We start from the raw sequence: 12,586 nt of genomic DNA, 5'->3' as shown, positions 1-12,586 counted from the left end.
TTGTGCGAATGAATACACGATTATCAATGGCATATACTTATATCATATCATATTCGTTCTGGTTGCTTTACTTCCAGTAGTGATGGTCTTACGTGATATACATGGCGAATTAATAGTCAAGGGTTGCGTTCGTAGTGTAGTATCATAATCCAAGTCGGGGGCTTAGGTCCCGATCGCAGGAAGGTTCCATAGTTGAAGCTCTCATTTAGAAATCATATTTTTGGTAAGATAGAAGCACTACACCAAATCCAGCGCGCCTCCAAATCACCGCTCCAAGCTCGTCACGGCTCTAGGAACATACGGTTCCTCCAGATACTTGATCTCCTCGGCGGTCAGCTGCACCTTAATGGCCGCAACGGCTTCGTCGATACGCTCCTTGCTGCTGAGACCCAGGATCGGGTTCTCTTTCGGGTGGCTCAGGGACCAGGCGATGGCGATCTGGGCCATGCTCACGCCCTTCTTCTGGGCGAGCTCCTCGACGCGGTCCACGATCGCCTTGTCGGCCTCCGTCTCGCGGCTGCGGATCAGCATCTTGAGGGCGCCGTCGGTCGACTCGCGCACCGTCGAGCGCGAGCCCCAGGGCCGCGCCAGCACGCCCCGCGCCATGGGCGACCAGGGGATCAGGCCCACGCCGGCGTCCTGGCAGTAGGGGATCATTTCGCGCTCTTCCTCGCGGGCCAGCAGGTTGTGGAAGTTCTGCATGCAGATGAATTGATGCCAGCCGTTGCGGGCGGCGATGTTCTGCAAGGTCTGGAATTCCCAGGCGGCCATCTTGATGATAGCCCGTTAGTATCAACGTGTTTTAAGCATGAAAAGCATCGTTGCACGATATGTTGTCTCAATCGCTGGGCGTGCTTACCGTGCTGGCGCCGATGTATCTCACTTTCCCACTCTCCACCACATCGTTGAGCGCCCGCATGATCTCCTCGCGGGGCGTGTCGCGGTCCAGCCGGTGGATCTGCAGCACGTCGATATAGGTGCCCAGTCTCTGGACACTGGCGTCCACGGCGTCGAAGATGTGCTTCCGCGACAGGCCGACGCGGTTGACGAATCCGGCGTCGTTGCGGCCGCAGGCCGAGATGGGAGGCATGCCCCCTTCGTCGTCCACACCGAAGAAGCACTTGGTCAAAATGACGACCCGGTCGCGCGGGATGTTGAATTGCTTCAGCGCCTTGCCGATGATCTCCTCCGAGCGACCGTGGGAATAGACGTCGGCCTGATCTGGCTGTCAGCGCTGGGTGATTTGGACAATGAAGCTGATAACGAGGCGGGAGAAAAGTACCGTGTCCCAAGTGTTGATGCCACGCTTGTAGGCGTGCTCGATCAAGGGCAGGGCTTCCTCCTCATCCAGTACCCAGTCCTGCCATTGTCTGGTGCCGTACGACATGGTACCCAGGAGGATCTTGGAGATCTTGAGGCCGGAGTTGCCAAGGCTGCGATGTCCATGTCATTAGCAAGGGAATTGCTTTCAATTGAGAGTCTACAGTGATGGTATACCGGACATATTCCATATCAGAAGCCATGATGTAATTGTGATTGAGCAGTTGTTTCTAGTAGATGGCGGTTAGCACCGGAACAGGAGGATACCTTGAGAGTGCACAGGCACTTACAAAAGTGATTCAGAATGGTCTCCTCAGCGAAGATGCTATTGAAAGTGCCAAAAGATAAGATAGGAGAGCAGAGAAAAAGAACATGAATCATAGTGGGGACCGAGGGGGAGGGGATTCTTATCAATTGGGTATAGTTCGGAACAGAAGCTATGATGAGCTCGTACTCCGCGACTCGTATCCTTTCTCTCACTTCTCTCCACTCCGATCTGCCGAAATCCTGAGGCGGCGATGTTCTTCAGCCGACTTATTGCCGGCCACTCCCTCGGGCTTGGCAGAGGCTTGGGGTATGTCGGAATTGCGTCTCGGGACGTGTTTGTAGATCGCGGAGAGAAGTAGGTAGCTCGTTGATGCCGGTAGTCTTGTCGGAACTTACTATGTAAAAGAAGAAGTGTATGGTTGAAGAAGAAGAAAAAGAAGTCCCGTGACCTCGTCTTCCTCCTTCCTTTTTAGTTTCAGCTTCAGCTTCAGCTTCTCTCCCTCTCCCTCTTTTTCATCTTTCCCCCCCTCTCTCTTTTGCAAACACCATTCATCCCTAGATGTCATGTTTGATTGTCCTTGACTTACTCCTCGGGCATGTCTCGTTCGTGTTCGATGAAAAAAAAAATGTGTTTGCGCAATGACAGACAACTATTCACACCGTAGCAGGACCTTTTCTGTTTGCCAACAGGTTCCTCGCCACAGTGAGGAAAAAGCAACCAAAAAAGCTACGAGCTGCTGGCGCTGCTGACGTGGACGCTTGCCCCAGACTTCTAGATCACAGAGCCCTCCAAGAGGCCACCGACGAGACCAGTCACCACCTGTGCTAAGACCATGATTTACGATATTGTGTAGCCCTGCGCACGTGGAATGGGTTGTGTGACAACCCACTCACTGCCTTTGGCACACCACAAACCCAAGAAGGTTGTGTCAGTGCCCGGGATGATCAAGAGGCTGGCTGAAATTCATGCCGTCAACGCCAGCTGTCACTGGGACAAGGGCTCTAGCTGCCACACTGCTACCGCAGGACCGACACGACGAACGGTTCGTCCTAAATGATCCATGTCCATGCGCAAACTGGGCCTGAATGCAGCGTACTCAGCTGCTCATTAGTTGAACCCAACTGGTTCCTCGGCCAGCTTCTGCAGAACATCCTGCAGGGAACGCTTGTACCCCTGTCGTGTGATGCATATCCCCGCTCGGCTTCAGCCACTGCCCCGGAGAATGCGAACCGCAGCCTAATCATCGAGTCTCGAGAGATTTGCACTTTGGCTTGTTCTGAGTGAAGCTGAGAAGTGCATGGCAATCTTGCTTACTTCGTCTGGGACAGACTCACGTCGTAGTACTGCCTGCCACCTCGAAAGGTCATCTCGTCCATAAGTGATGGTATACAATCCAGCCTGCGTTTTCCTATACCGACAATCGTGTCTATCGTGGGTTGTTTCAACTCAACACCATACTTGTTCTATGCCCGTTCATCACATTAAGCACTGATAGCTATGGATAAGCCACTTCAAAGCCACTTCATTGATCTTTGTGCCGTTGGACGGCTGCATTGAGGTAGAACTTACACACCTCATGAACTATCCTCTCGCTGCCCAGTCTTGTGCTAGGCGCAGATGCCAAAGAGGTGGAGGCCTTGTAGAGTCAGCAGTTGCAGCTTTTACAAATGTCAAACACACACCTTATTCGTGTGCAAACAGCGTTCTCCACGAATGATTCCCACTAGCGACAAGTGATTGGATTTATGGTCAACATACACACCAACCGTCAATGCTCTTCGTGCCTGCCAATTGCCAAATAGAAAAGCGTATAGATGCCTCGATGCAATCATGTTCCATGTCTGGTCAGCTTTGTGGCTAGCTGGAGAACGTGCAATGTAAGCTGTGCTAGGAGAAGCAGGCCTTCAAAGAGCGTGAGTTTGTGCCTAACATCGCGACTTGCGACTAGACAACATGAAGCTGCAGTGTGAAAGCCGCGCAGATAGCAGTTTGTGTCAACTCATCTTTGTCAGACCCATTGGACTCAATATGTGAGCCACTTCGAACTGCGACACCATCTCACGAATTAACCCTCTTCCAGACGTTCCGGTTAAGGTCAAGACTCGAAAGCAATTTCCTGCCTTCCCGTCACATCAGTGTCTATATAAGAGTCGCGCATCGCCATCTCCACAGATATTTTCATCATCCTCATCATCATTAACAACCAACCTTCAGAACAACAAGCACTTCGTACTCATCGCGGCGCGGAAGACTAAACCAGATTTCCAACTCATTCAACCAAGATGGCCGCCGCAGTAACCCGCTCAACTCCCGCTCCTGCATCCGCAATGATGACTCTCCAAGCTCCTCAACTCGGCCTCGCCGACGACGAGCTCCTGGCCCTCTTCCGCCGCGTCACGATCAGCGGCTCCGCCGGCCACGATGTCTCGGAGACCCAGATCAAGAAGGCCTTCGACCAGGAGATCAGCCGGCCCCTGGGCCGTCAGGTTCTGGAGGCCTCGCTGCGGGACGCGCACGAGTGCTCTTGCTACCACTGGAACTACCATGACCGGATCCGGGGCAAGGTCGACATCAGCCGGGTCGACTTGAGCTTCGATCTGACCTCCCAGAGCATGGGGCAGTCAGTCCGGGGCGAGGTGGCGGGCTTCTTCAGGGTGAATCATGCTTACATCAAGTGAGTACCGCCATTGATTCTCTGTGCAATGGGCAGAACCCGCCGTTTTTGTGCTGTCTTGGTCTGACAATAACGATAAGCGCAACCGTCTACTATGACGACCAGCAAACCCTCCAAGGAAACCAGAGCATCAAGGTCTACATGGACGCGAACGTGAGTGAGCCAGTAACATCAGGGGGGCATCCTTGCTGACCGACCGACCCAGAAATTCATCATCGACTTTTACCCCACCGACCAGGCGGAGAAGCCAATTGCCCGTATCGTGCAGACCAACTCCTCCTTCACCTTCCAGGGAACCTGCACTGGTGATTCCACCTGGTACACCAATTAGACAGGTGTCAGACAGCCATGATGCCACGGGGCAGATGGATCGCAGTGTGTTGGACCAAGATATGAAAAATGCTTTGAGTTTACTTGCTTTTCTGCATCTTTCGCGTTGATTGTTTCGCCGTAGCTAGATGGTTTGTTTGCGTTTGATGATTTGATGATTTGATGATTATGCATGATTTATGATCCGCTGAATGACCGTAAATAAAACTCTATCGCAGAGAAAAATGGTATAGCAAAAGCATCCGACTAAGATAACGCCAAACAGGCCCTAACCTAAGACACCTAATCCCCATCAACCTCCCCCAAAGACACCTCTTGCCCCTCCTCCTCCCTGATCAATTGCCTCTGCCAAAGCCCAAAATACCTCCCCCTCTCTTTCAACAACCCTTCATGGGTCCCCCGCTCCACAACCCTCCCCTCATGCAACACGCAAATCAAATCCGCGCGCACCACCGTCGACAGCCGATGCGCAATCACAAACGTCGTCCTCTTTTTCCTGTTCCCACTTCCACTTCCACTATCATCCGCTGCAAACAAAGCCCGCTGCACCGCCCCCTCCGTCTCCGTATCCACGGCACTCGTCGCCTCATCCAGCACGAGCACCGCCGGATCCTTGAGCAGCACCCTCGCGATCGCCAACCGCTGCACCTCGCCGCCAGACAACTTGACCCCCTGTTCGCCGACCTTCGTAGCGTAGCCCCGCGGAAACGAGAGGATCTTCTCGTGGATAGCGGCGGAGCGACACGCAGCGTGGATCTCCAGGATGCTGGCGGAGCGCCGCGCGTACCGCAGGTTTTCAAGGACCGACGTGTTGAAGAGCAGCGGGGTCTGCGGGACCACGCCGATTGCGCTGCGGAGGGAGGATTGCGTGAGGGAGCGGATGTCGTGCGTGTCGAGGGTTATTCTACCTGAAGACAGGTCGTAGGCCCGCAGGAGGAGTTTCGTGAGGCTGGATTTGCCGGCGCCGGTGGCGCCGACGAGGGCGATTGTCTGGCCGGGCGTGGCGGTTAGGGTTATGTTTTTCAGGGTTTGGGGGTCGTGGTTTAGGTGGTGTTGGGGCTGGTTGTGCTGGGGCGTGTAGGAGAAGTTGACGTTTTTAAACTCGACGCGGCCTTCGACTGTTGCCGGGCTGAGGGCGATGGCGTCTGGGGCATCGGTGACGCTGGGCGTGGTGAGGAGGAGATCGAGCAGCCGCTCGGCGCTGACGACCTCCGAGACCAGCCATCGGTACTCCTTGGAGAGATACTTGATCGGCCAGATCAGGTAGTCCCAGTACTGGACCAGGAAGACAAAGTCGCCGGGCGAGGCGCGGCCGGCCTGGACCTCGCGGGCGACGAGGGTGGCCAGCAGGGCGAAGGTGGCCGGGAAGAAGGCCTCGGTCAGGGCGGTGGTGTAGGCGTCGCGCTGCGACCAGGCGCGCGTGGCGCGCAGATGTCGGTCGACGGCGCCCCCAAAGCGCGCGCGCTCGTGGTGGAACATGTTGAAGATGAACACCGTCGGCCAGCCCTGGATGGCCTGGTGCAGGACGCGGGCCTCGGCGCGCTCGGCGCGCGTCTGCCGCCGTCGGTTGTCGACGTTCCAGTCGGCGGTGATGACCTCGACGGTCGTGAAGGCCAGCGTCGCGACGAGCATGCTCAGCGCCGCGGTTGAGGTGAACTTGCGATACAGGAAGACGAAGGCCACGGCGGTGTCGAGCACGGCGAGCGCGATCTCGAGCAGCGCCACCTCCAGCAGGTTGGTCAGCGCCTCGCCTTGCTCCATCGCCTTCATCACCTCGGCCGAGTCGCGGTCCGAGTGGAAGTCCATGCCCAGGTCCATGACGTGGCTGAACGCGGTCGTCGTCAGCTGCCGGTACGAGAACTGCTTGATCGGGATCTTCGCGAGCGCGAGGGCCAGCTCCACGCCCGACTGGCCGTGCAGGAGGCTGAGCGCGATGTAGACCCCCAGCTCCGTGGTCGGCGACTCCCGGGCGAAGAGCTTGTCTGCGACGATGCCCAGCTGGCGGGGCACCAGGACGTTCAGCACGCGGTCGGCGATGAGGCACAGGATGCAGACCAGGAGGCAGGCCTGCACCTTGCGATCCTTCCGGGGGATCAGGAACGGGAGGAAGATCTTGAAGTTCTGGAGGTATGCTATCCAGCTGCCGGTCTTGCGGAGCTGGCTGGTGCGAGACTCGTCGGACTCGTCGGACTCCTCCTCGTCGTCGGAGATTTCTGAAACGCTTTCGTCTGTACTGCAGGATGATTCGAGGTCATCTGTCCGTGTGGTGCCGTAGGAGATCGGGCTGGGTGCGGAATGGCCATTGGCTTCGCCCAGACACGGTATCATATCCTCGTCTTCCTCGCTCTTGAGAGGACTTCTTTGTGAACGGGTGTGGAATAGACAGTTCGCAAGCACACCGCTAACCAAGAGTAATCGGACGGACTCCAGGATGATCAGGGTTCGGTGCACTGCATGGCGATCTAGGGCAATGGCATCGAGAGCCAGACCAGGAATGCCAAAAAGGAGGGCAATCACGCTGAGACCAGTAGCTTCTGCGACGAGGATATCCTTGCGGAGGCAGGTTGTAGCCCATGCCGAGGCAGTGGTCACTGCTGCGAAGATATGGTCGGGAGTTGGATCAGGTCCATGACGCTGGCCAGAGAGGATGATCACTTCTGAGATGTAAGAAGCCGATATGCACTGAAAGATGATCACGCGCAGAGCTGTTTTGCGTAAGACTGAAGGCTTGACGTGCGTCTTGGATTTGTAGTTGAGGAGAAAAGACGAAAAGACAAACAGCAGGGTGACGGTCGTGGTCACCACCCACAGCGGTTGGGCGACTCTCTCGAGTGCCATCGTTGGGAAGTATGGCGTTGGTGCATATCATGATGGATTGATGGTGCGGCTCAGACCTTTAATACTTAGTAGAACAATGTTTTCACGGTTTGGGTGCTGTGCTGTGCTGTACGTCTATGCTTCGGATACTGAGGCTCACCATGAGTCACGTCGAGTCAGAGGGAGATGAGGCTGTGGCAACTGAGAATTGTTGCTGCCTAGACGGTCGATGTAACAGTAAGAAAATTCTTCTCCTTATTATCTATTCCCCTTCCCCGAACTCTAGATAATCGAAAAATGCCTCGAACATCGCGGCATACTATACCATGCCATACATAAATCGTACCATAGACTCATGAAACTTTTAATACTCCCTTCCCCCAAGATATACAAAACGCTAACACAAAGCAAGAAGCGAGTGCGACTTTTAAGAAGCACCACCACGACCACCAACATTAGCCAAGGCCTTCTTCTGGTCCTCCGTCAACTGCGCCGTCGGCAGCGGGCGGGCGCCAGCAGCCGTGGGCGGAGGAAGGAAACCGGTAGCAACGAGGTACGCTGCATACAGACCAACCAATTCCTCGGTGACACCAGCGCCAGCGGAGGCATCAATGCCGGACCAGGCGGCGTCGGCGCGCAAGGAGGCGGCGGCATTGACGTCGTCGAGTTCAGGAGCCTTGGTGTTGGAGGGGAGGTCGGAGGTGACGAAATGGTAGAGGGGCATCCTGAAGTACGAAGATTAGTGATTGTTCGGGTGCAAAGCTTTAAGGAAAGAGGAGAAGGAAGTAGGTGTTAACTTACAAGGCGTGCTGAGACTCGGGGTCATCGTGCTGGCCATCATTGACGTACTGCTCCAAGGCCTTAGACCAGGGAACGTAATCAATCTGGGGCACTTCGTAGCCGTAGAGCTGCAGGGCGCCCAGGAACTGGTTGAAGCGGAGGCGAGGGTGACCGGTGACCTGAGCCACGCCGATCGGGGTGCAAGGGGGCTGGAAGGCGGCGGCAATGACAACGCGAGCAACGTGGTCGACGGGCACCATGTTGACGGTGTTGTTGATGTTGGGGCGGGCGGAGAGCTGGATACAGCCCTTGATCATGCGGATGAGAAAGTCGTCGGTGTTGGTAGTTCCGGTCTGGGAGTCACCGAGGACGTAGCCAGGACGCACGACGGTACCCTTGAGACCGCGGCGACCAGCTTCCCGCACGAGATATTCGCCCGCCCACTTGCTCTGACCATAGCCGGTTCCAAGGCCGACGCTGCTACCCTCGAGGTCGTCCGCCTCGCTGATACCAGCTCCGCCCTCGGCAACGATCCGCTCAGATTCCAAGACATAGTGGTCGCTGTCGAGGGTACTGGTCGAACTGACGAAGGAGAATTGCTTGGGCTTGCCGCTGGCACAGAGCTTGAGAGCGTCAATGGTGCCCAGCACATTGGCGGGCTTGAGGGTGGAGTAGGGGTACACCCAGTGAACCAGAGCACCGTTGTGGATGACAGCATCCACACGCTGGGTCAGGTCCTCCCAAAGAGCGTCGGAGAAACCGAACCGAGGCTCGCCCAGGTTACCGCACACGCACTGGAGCCGGCTGGTCCAGGCTTCGTCCCAGAAACCGTACGCCTGGCAGGTAGAGCGAATGCGGCCGAGCGCCTGCTCGTCAGTCTTGCCGCGCACCAAGGTCACAACCTTCGCCTGCGGTGACTTGCGGGTCAAGAGATCCCGGAGGATATGAGCACCCAAGAAACCAGTGGCACCGGTGAGGAAGATGGTGGGCTCGGATGCAAGAATAGGCTCGGTGCGAGTAGGGAACGAAGCGGGCAGAGTCTCTGCCAACTTGCGGGCATCCTTTGAGTATTCGTCATCGAGCTCAGCAGGAGCTGCGGGCTCTGCAGCAGCGGTCTTACGCTCGTCGTTGCTAGCGAACGACTCCAGATTCAGAAGACGGTCGATCTCGGCAGCGAAGCCCCTGAGGGTAGGGCTGCGGAAAATGGAGTTCATGCTGACATCGATCTCGCGCCACTTGCGTCGAACGTCGAAGAACATCTGCTGAGCCAAGATACTGTGTCCTCCCAAATCGAAGAACGAGTCATCAGGGCTAATCATACGAGCGGTCACATTAGGAATGCGCTGACCCCAGATTGAGGCCACAGCTTGCTCCGTCTCGCTGAGGGCTTGCGCCACCGAGGACTTGCGCCGAGGAGCGGCGGCACTTAGCTCTGCAGTATCAGGGAAGGGCAATGCGGGCTTGTCGATCTTGCCATTGGGGTTGAGAGGCATGCGCTTGAGGGGAATGAAGACTGTCGGCACAGCGTAGCTAGCAAGCTTGCTGCGAAGATGGTCTCGAATGTCGTCACGCAGGGGGCGGAATCGTCTGAGCATGCCAACCATGCCTTCGGCGGACTCATCGTCCTCAAGACCCTTCTGCTGCAGCCATGATGCCCACTTACTCATGTCTGGGACGAAGTAGCTGACCAGGGTGCGCTCCTCGAACTTATCACGACGCACCAAAGTAACATTTTCTCTGACAAGTGGGTGACGAGACAGATGAGTGTCAATTTCGCCCAGTTCGATACGGAATCCACGGATCTTGACCTGATCGTCTGCACGTCCAGAACATTCGACCTCACCGGTTGGAGTGTAACGGCCGAGATCTCCGCTGCGATACAACCGATCTCTCGGGCCAAAGTAGAACTCCCTCCAGGGTTCATTCGAGCCCTGTGCTTCGGCCTTGTCCTTCTCTGTCCAGGTTTGAGGGTCCACAAACCAGTTGGTCAAGAACTTCTTCTCGTTCAATTCCGGAGAACCGAGGTAGCCCTCTGCGAGACCACCAGCGCGGACGTAGATTTCACCCACTTCACCAATGGCGCAAATGCGGTTCGGCTCGAAGCGGTTGACAACCAGCATCTGAACGTCGAGCATACCCCGTCCAGCTGGAATGACATCCTTCATGGTGTCCAGATAACCCTCGTCACTCGAGTAGCTAGGTATTTCAAAGTAACTGACCGCACGCTGCGTCTCGGTCGTGCCATACATGTTGACAATGTTGACATTTGGAGCCAATCCCTGAAGGGAACGGCAATCTCTCTTAATGAGAATATCGCCCACGAAGAAAGCATGGTGAAGCTCGGGGAATTGAGCTGAGGCACCGCCCACCAGAATCTGACCCATGGCAGGTGTAAGGTGAGTGACAGTAGCGCCGTACTCGCGCATCCATTCGGCGAGCTTCTCATTCTGGATATCCTCGCGAGCAGGAACAAGCAGCTGAGCACCCAAGAAGAGGGGGGTAAAGATGTCTCTCTGGATTGGATCGTGAGCAATACCGCTCAGCATCGTGAAGCGATCGTTAGGGTTGAGCTTGAAAGTCTCCGACATCCACGGGAAGTAGTATGCCAGGGAGAAATGACGACCCCGGACACCCTTGGGCCTGCCCTCGGAGCCGGAGGTGAACGACAAGGTGGGGGTAGAATCCGGACCGACCACGACGCCGACAGATTGAGCCTTCAAAGACACCTGGCTGGCCAGCACGTCCTGCCCATTGACCAAGCCACCCTCAAGAGTACCATCGTCGCGGAGGGCAAGCGCGGGAACCTCAGTACGCAGCTGCAGGTTCTTGTCAATGAATGAGCGGACCTCATCAGAAAGTTCACCCGCATCCTTGGTAGCCTTCTCAATGTTGATCAATGCGCGAGGACGAGCGACATCCAAATAGATGCACTGTCTTTCCGGAGGATATGCTGGATCGATGACGGAGAAGGTTGCGCCGGCCTTGAGGATACCCATCACAGCAACCACGAGATCAACACCACGGTAGGCGTAAACCATGACAACCTCGCCTCTCTCAACACCAGCCTGAACCAAGTGATGACCCAGGATATTAGACGCCTCGTTTATTTGCCTGTATGTAAACTCCCTGTGGGGGGATCGCTCCGACTTAGTCTCGACCACACAAAGCTTGTCAGGATGCTTCTCCGCATTGGCGGCGAAAATCTCATGGATGGCACCACGGAACTTAGACCAATTCAAATCAGAGGTCGGGTCGGGAAGGATTGCCTGCTGATCCTCAGTCATGAAGTCGATACGGCCGATGGCCTGTTCCGGATTGCTGGCCGCATTCTCCACGAGCTTGGCGAGCTGCTTCAATATGGTGGAGATTCTCGCACTGGAGAACAATCTCTGGTTGTAGTATGCTCCCAACTCGGCCTGAGATGTGGAGTCATCCGATGCAAGGACTGGAGCAATGTTGAGGACAAGATCGGTGGTCTCGAAGGTGTTGGCGGGATAGTCTTGGGAGGCAGCGGGTGCGTCATAGGCAGCGAAGCGGAAGAGGATAGGGGAGCGCTCGGAGCCAGACTTCTCTTGGATGTAGTTTCTTAGACTGCCCAAAGGTACGATTTCGGAAGCTCCTTCTTCGAAGGCCTACATAAACCAGGATGAGAATGGGAGGGGGCAAAATCCATGAATAGAAGAAGACTATACCTTCTTGACCTTAGCGTAGAGCTGGAGAAATGTCTCTGAGGCCTCAATTGGGACTCTGAGAACGAAAGGGCGGCCATCGTCATTGGAACTGGTGCCGATGGCGATGTCCTCATCGCCGGTCAGACGGGCAACGAGAACAACGAAAGCAGTGAGGAAGACAGTGAAACTCGAGGAGGAACCGGAGATCTTCTCGAGGGCTGATTGGGAACCCTGGGAAAGCTTAATTGACTCAAAGGCTTCAATTGCTCTCTTGGGAAGCTCCTGCTTGTGGTTGTCGGGATAATCTCTAGTGAGGGGAGAGACAGTGAGATTCTGTAGTCGTTGAGCCCATCGCTCAAGACGCTTTTGTAAGGAGACTGATTCAGCACCCATGATTGCAGTCCAAGTCAATGATTGCAGTCAGGATGGTTGGTGGGGGGGGGGGGGGGGAAAAGAAATGAAGTTTAGTAGTTTATCGAAGGGCGAGGGGCGATGAGTCAAGAGGGGCAGGCGAATAAGTGCCGATGTCGGCAGCTTTCTCTTTGGCTTGTTGAATGCTGCCTGATGCTGCCTGAGGCTGTTATCCAGCTCACCGCCTTTGGCGGGGCCCAGCCACCTCCCCGTACTCATCCACAGCCTAGCCACAAAAAACCACAAAAGAGCCTGGAGCCCAGCAAAAAAAGACGGGAGCGGACCCTGAACCGTCCTTACCGCATGCAGCGTAGT

General features: G+C 55.7%; 4 protein-coding genes across 4 annotated transcripts; 1 reads left to right on the top strand and 3 right to left on the bottom strand.

Annotated features, from left to right (window-relative positions):
* Positions 1-264: 264 nt before the first annotated feature.
* On the bottom strand, positions 265-1,523 carry BO82DRAFT_372388 (aldo/keto reductase; the record flags this gene model as incomplete). The annotated part of the gene is made up of 4 exons (XM_025637317.1): positions 265-771; positions 860-1,216; positions 1,283-1,433; positions 1,498-1,523. The coding sequence occupies 4 exons, from the start codon at positions 1,521-1,523 to the stop codon at positions 265-267; spliced, it is 1,041 nt and encodes a 346-aa protein (XP_025494522.1).
* Positions 1,524-3,714: 2,191 nt separating this feature from the next.
* BO82DRAFT_15821 (uncharacterized protein) lies at positions 3,715-4,734 on the top strand. Its single transcript, XM_025630229.1, has 3 exons — positions 3,715-4,262; positions 4,343-4,415; positions 4,468-4,734. The coding sequence occupies exons 1-3, from the start codon at positions 3,871-3,873 to the stop codon at positions 4,591-4,593; spliced, it is 591 nt and encodes a 196-aa protein (XP_025494521.1). The 5' UTR covers positions 3,715-3,870; the 3' UTR covers positions 4,594-4,734.
* Positions 4,695-7,543, bottom strand: BO82DRAFT_351900 (ABC transporter ATP-binding protein). The gene has a single exon (XM_025634541.1). The coding sequence runs from the start codon at positions 7,428-7,430 to the stop codon at positions 4,875-4,877; it is 2,556 nt and encodes an 851-aa protein (XP_025494520.1). The 5' UTR covers positions 7,431-7,543; the 3' UTR covers positions 4,695-4,874.
* Positions 7,544-7,836: 293 nt separating this feature from the next.
* aarA (L-aminoadipate-semialdehyde dehydrogenase) lies at positions 7,837-12,292 on the bottom strand (the record flags this gene model as incomplete). The annotated part of the gene is made up of 3 exons (XM_025633065.1): positions 11,882-12,292; positions 8,211-11,821; positions 7,837-8,134 (listed from the first exon to the last, which is right to left on the bottom strand). Exons 1-3 carry the CDS (start codon positions 12,251-12,253, stop codon positions 7,837-7,839), a joined length of 4,281 nt encoding a protein of 1,426 aa, XP_025494519.1. The 5' UTR covers positions 12,254-12,292.
* Between the last annotated feature and the right edge of the window lie 294 nt (positions 12,293-12,586).

This window comes from Aspergillus uvarum, assembly GCF_003184745.1.
Source record: "Aspergillus uvarum CBS 121591 unplaced genomic scaffold BO82scaffold_11, whole genome shotgun sequence".
Classification (NCBI taxonomy): domain Eukaryota; kingdom Fungi; phylum Ascomycota; class Eurotiomycetes; order Eurotiales; family Aspergillaceae; genus Aspergillus; species Aspergillus uvarum.
This window is presented reverse-complemented; position numbering and strand designations above follow the sequence as displayed.

Bases quoted from the DNA above. Each gene is read 5' to 3' on its own strand.
- BO82DRAFT_15821 (XM_025630229.1), top strand. From the start codon at position 3,871: ATGGCCGCCGCAGTAACCCGCTCAACTCCCGCTCCTGCATCCGCAATG. The intron at 4,263-4,342 runs GTGAGTACCGCC...AATAACGATAAG, and splicing joins GTGAATCATGCTTACATCAA to CGCAACCGTCTACTATGACG. The intron at 4,416-4,467 runs GTGAGTGAGCCA...CGACCGACCCAG, and splicing joins AGGTCTACATGGACGCGAAC to AAATTCATCATCGACTTTTA.
- BO82DRAFT_351900 (XM_025634541.1), bottom strand. From the start codon at position 7,430: ATGGCACTCGAGAGAGTCGCCCAACCGCTGTGGGTGGTGACCACGACC.